At 59.0% G+C, this 5,390-nt stretch overlaps 1 protein-coding gene across 1 annotated transcript in view; it reads left to right on the top strand.

Moving 5' to 3' along the window:
• CCDC97 (coiled-coil domain containing 97) overlaps positions 1-3,317 on the top strand; it is a 10,617-nt gene extending 7,300 nt beyond the window's left edge. The window contains 1 exon segment of the mRNA XM_010849338.1: positions 1,212-3,317. Within this exon segment, the coding sequence (XP_010847640.1) occupies positions 1,212-1,332 (121 nt within the window). The 3' untranslated portion in view covers positions 1,333-3,317.
• Positions 3,318-5,390: the final 2,073 nt, after the last annotated feature.

The following is a 5,390-nucleotide window of genomic DNA, read 5'->3' on the forward strand; positions in this document are numbered from 1 at the left end:
AAGCAGCCCCTCGGGTCTCATCAGTAGATTGGCAGTCCTCATTGCCTTGGCCACGCCAGCCCCTGGTACCAGAGCATCTCTGGTCCAGTCTGGGATCCCCAGCTCCAGAGGCAATTCTGGCTGATCCACTTCGACATTTATCACTCTCAGGGTTCCACACAAAGCAGTGAGTAGAGTACCTGGGCACTCGGTAAGGACACCACTGCCATCATAAAGCCAGGTCCCCATGAGGAAGTCAGATCCAGCATGGGGAGTGGTGTGGGCCGAAGCCTGTCCCATCTCGGGGGGTGGGGGAGCTGCTGGCCTGCATTCACCACTAGGTTCTCAGCGCAGCCGTGTCCAGACTCTGGGGATCAAGCAGCAAACAAAACCAGTGGAAGGGTTCTCTGTCCAAGGGCATCCCACTCCAGTGAGGAAGGCAAAAAAACGATCTAGTGAGGGAGCCAGGGAGAAAAAGCAGCGGGGTGGGTGATGAGGTGGCCAGGAGAGGCTGAGCAGGTGACATTTGAGCAGAGAGCTGCAGCAGGGGATGAGTAGGCAATGCGAAAACCTGGGGGAAGAGCATTCCCAGCAGGGTGGGTGAGGGGTGAGGAGGGAGGCAGGCGTCTCATCAGAGGGGAGGGGGCTGGACCGGATAAGGCTTCCTGCACTGGAGAGTGTGAGCAGGCCTGGGAGGGTCCTCCTCACAGCTGGACCCCTGGCCGCCTGAGGACAAGGTTTCTCCCTGTCAGCACTGTGGACCTTTTGGTCCAGATAATCCTTTGTGCAGACTGTCCTTCGTGCAATGGGCATTGAACAGCCTGCCTGGCCTGTACCTCCTGAACACCAGCAGCAGCCCCTCTCCAAGTTGTAACAACCAAAGTGTCCCCAGTTACAACGAATGTTCCCTGAGGTGGGGGTGGAGGGCAGAATCTTCCTGGTTGGGAAGCGCTGCCTCTGGGGAATGTGGGCCCATGTGTCACCACATCTTCCAGCTTTTTAAGAGAAACCAGAAGTTGTCTTGTAAGATCTTTCTTTGGCAAGTGTTACTTTTTGTGTGAAGCCCTCAGAGACCCAGCCTAACCCAACTGTAAGTTAGCTCCAACTTAGAGCTGCCAGCACATGGCCTTTCATTTCGGGGGGCACCCCGGGCCCCAGCTCCTCCACCGGGTGAGAATCGGGAAGGCCCGAGTGCAGGCAGAGCCTATCCCTGACAGCCCCTCCCCCTGCAGCACCGTGGATGACAACCCCGACTTCGACAACCTGGACATCGTGGCCCGGGACGAGGAGGAGAGGTACTTCGACGAGGAGGAGCCTGAGGACGCGCCCAGCCCAGAGCTGGACGGGGACTGATGGCTGCGGCCACCTCCCGCCCGCACGAGGCAGCTGATGACAGGCCAGCTCAGGGACTTTCTCTAAGCAGAAGCAGGGCGGTTGCCTGGTACCATCAAGCCTGGCGGTGGTCTCCATGCCCTCACCCCAACTTTGCCTGGGCATCCTCCCACCCCCTTTCTCTCTGCCTTTCTAGCTCCTGCTGTCTCTGTCTCTCTCTCCCCACCTCCCTATTTCTCCTTTCTGCCTTTCTCTTTCTTCCCCTCCTTCCGTGCCTTGGCTCCTGTCCCCACAACGGCCTGAGATGAACATCCTCCCCTGGACCTAGGCCAGGGGGCCCTCTGTGGCTGGAACTGGCCAGGTTGACCTCAGAGCAGTGCTCCACCACTCTGCCCCCGCCAGCCCTGCCCTGACTCTCCTGCACTCTGCAATGGGGTCTCAGGCTCGCAGGTGCACCTCCTTGCCTGTTACCTACTGTCTCCTGTCGATTCAGCTCTCGGGATCCATGGCCACACATTCCTATCTCTTTTAGCCTTTGTGCTGGTTCTGTCCCTCTCTGCCTTTATCTCTGGGTTTCAGGATCCCTGCCCTCTCCCCAGGCCGTCAGCATCCCCCATCCTGGCTGCTGAGTAACCCAGCCTCGCTGTGGACAGCGGGGAGACCCTGGGAGTGGCCTCCTGCCCTCACCTCTCCCTCAGGGCTCAGGTTTGGGAATGGTGGGCAGGAGCAACGTGGGACCACGGGCCTGCCAGGTTGGGTAGGGGGGACTCTCCCCTCCCAGCATCCCTCTCCCAGCCACAATTTTCCCTTCCTTCCTTCCTTCACTTCCTCCACTTCCCTCTCCCTCTCCTGTTTACACTCCCCGAATACGCACAGGCTGTTATCATGGGTCCTGAGTCATCCCACATACACACACAGTCGGCCCCAGCCAGCCACAGAGCCGGCCCCGCGGAGCCCCCTGCCGCCCTGGGCTAATGGGAGCCAGATGGCCGCCTGGTGACTCAGCAGCCGGCCTGTGGGAACCCAGGCGTCCTGCCTTCCCATGGCCCCGCACTCAGCTCATGCTCCCCCAGCAGACATACACAGAAGAGGCTGGCTGCTAACGGGGGGAGGACACAGGCCATGCGTTGGAGAAGAGGGGTGTGGGGACCCCTCCTGTGAGCCAGGCCATGGCCTGGCCTGAAAGCCCTCTCAAAACTGCCTCCAGCATGCGGCCCAGGGTGAAGGGAGATCCCAAGGACTCCTGGGGCCACAGCACTTAACCCCCAGGGCTTGGCTCTGCCCTCTGGGTTAACTGGAATTAGAGCCAGACACAGAAATTGAAAGCTGGATGGAGGCTGGAGTTGGGGGGGTGCTCGGTATGGTTCAGATAGATTATTGAATAAGAAAGCTTCCAGTTCCTGAGCAGTTCGGTCCTGTGCCAGGCCCTAGTCAGGTGCCTGATGCTGCACTGAACCTCCAGACAGCCCCAGGAAGCAGGGGCTCCGTCCCATTTCATGTGTGGGCCACGGGTGGCCCAGAAAGGAGATGTCACATATTCAAGGCCAAGACCACCGTGCCTGGCCTGCCTGTCCACTCTCAGGGCCATGTGGCATGGACGGACACACCCATTTCTCAGGGGTACTGACTGAAGGAGAGTCAGCTGCTGAGGCCGCTAACAGTGGATAACACCTTTGGGGCCCTCCTGCTATGCTAGGCACTGCCCTTCCTCTCCACAGACGCATGGAATCTTCTAGTGTTTAGTCAGTACCTGAATCACTGAACCATCACAGAGATCCTGTGCAGTACATACTCTCAGCACTGACATTGCATCTTGGAGGAGGCGCAAGGCCCTTCTGTCAGCCAGACCCACAGCTTGCAAAGATGAAGAGGAGGGGATGTTTGTCTCAGGTGCTCGTGTTCATGCCCTCGAGTTGTGAGGGGTCTTTCATACCACAAATATCAGCCCTGGATGACCTGTGCGTTTTTCATTTGATCATTAAATTTGTGATATACTGTGCCATACATAAATTTGTTACATAATTTTTTAAGTGATGAGAGACAGCATTTTGAGTCAGAATTAGGGTTAGTCAGATGGCGGAGCAGGAGCGTCTGTACCCGAGAGACAGAGGTGGAGCCCGGAGACACACCCCCGTCAGAGCCGCTGAGACACGGAGGTGCCCAGAGAGGCGCCTACCCCTCTGCTCCCGCTCCTGGGGTTGGGGTGGGCGGAAAGGCTGAGTCAGGGAGGGGACAGCCCCTCTGAGGGCATCCGGCCCCCACCCCCGTGTCTCTGGTCTGTCCTCCCGTTCGGGCTCTGCTGGCAGCCAGCTCCCTTCACACACACACATCTGACACCTCTGTGTGTCCCGCCAGAGCCAAACCTGTCCCAGCCCCTCTCCTCACTGTCCCCTCCTTCCTCTGCTCCTCCCCTTGCTCCGTCTTCTCTCTGGGGGGCTGTCTCTGCAGCTCTGTCAGCATCTCCCTGCCACTTTTCATCTCCCCTCTCTCAGCCCCTTCTCTTTCCGCCGCTTTGCCCTCCACCTTTCTCTCCTTGTTTTTCCCTCCCTCTGTCTCTGCTTCCCCATACCTTTCTGTCGCAGCTCCCCGCCCCAGCTGCTCCCCTTGGCTTCACCCTCATTTTTTCCTACCCCTCTGCTGTCTCCTGGCTCACCCCCCTCGTCCCCACTGTTGGTCTCTCTCCCAGATCCTGGGAAGCCCAACGGGAATGTGCGGGTCAGGGCTTCACTGGTGGCCCCTGGGAGCCCAGGATGAGGGGTCACCACCTCGCCCCCACCCAGAAAGGGGGCGGGAAGGGGCAGCGAGGCTGTGGCCTGTCTGGCCAGAAGGAAGTGACTCTGCTGTGGCCTGGTCACCCCCCGCCCCCAAGGACCTGCCGGGCTGCTACCGCCCCCGGGCTGGGGCCGAGTAAACACAGCCGCCGGCAGCTCAAGATATTTATACCGAGGTCTGGGCGTGGGTCCAGTGCCCACCACAGCCCCTGCCCTGCCCTGCCCGCCACAGCCAGCCCCGAGCCAACGTGGCACCAGCCTGCAAGGGGACGCGGCCGCAGACACAGCCAGCCTCCACTCGGCACGGAGGCTGCCAGGCGTGTCGCTTGGGACGCCAGCGGCTTCACTGGGGACACAGGATGCCCCCCTGCCCTGGAGACACCAGAGCACAAATGCAGCCCCGCACAGGCAGCTGCCCGTGAACGTGAGCACACACTCCACTGAAAACTCCAAAGCGACAGCACAAAATAGAGACCCACGCAGCTGCTCACACACTGAAGTCATCAGCCCACAAGTGGGGACACAATGCAGACACCACCTGCTCACAGACACCACAGAGGCTGAGAACACCGGTCCCGGAGACGGACACGCACACACACCGCAAGGACAGCAAGCATGTGGCAGACACACCCCACAGACACAAACATGCTCAGAATACCAGCAACACACACTGATCACGAAACAATGTAACCCAGAAGCCGCTGGCCCACAGACACACTGGGAACTGTTACACACACATACTGAAAACAGCCTGAGTAGGAAACACCACACACACACTACACCTCCTGGAAACACACTTTTCTCACAGACCATAAACACACTTCTACTCAAACTTAAGCTAAGAATGTATAAATTTACACCTAGAGAAGAGCAAGGGTGTTGAGAAAAGAATCCAGAGAAATAACACACCCCAGGGACACAACAAATTTACACACACAGACTAACCGAGTCACATGGTGTCACGACACAGAAACCAGAGTGCACACCGGCTTGTACAGCAGAAACACAAAGCAGGTGCAAACGCCACGAATGCAGCACAGTCACACACACACACACAAATTCACATTAAAAACACGAAAGACACCAACACACTGGATGTCCAGAGATGGAGGCAGAAGGGGATTTGCTTTCCCTCTGCCTCACCGCCCCCCTCCCTTTCTCCCTCTCTCGCTGACCCCGTCCCAGGTCCCAGGCACGTCTGGGGGAGGGGGCAGGAAGGCCTGGGCTGGCCTCCCTCGGCCCTGCTTCCTGCCCCGTGGGGGCCGGACGGGAAGCTGGGGCTCCAGCCGGAACCCAGGCTCCCCCCAC

Source organism: Bison bison, unplaced genomic scaffold (genome assembly GCF_000754665.1).
Source record: "Bison bison bison isolate TAMUID 2011002044 unplaced genomic scaffold, Bison_UMD1.0 scf7180017864280, whole genome shotgun sequence".
NCBI classification, from domain to species: Eukaryota; Metazoa; Chordata; class Mammalia; order Artiodactyla; family Bovidae; genus Bison; species Bison bison.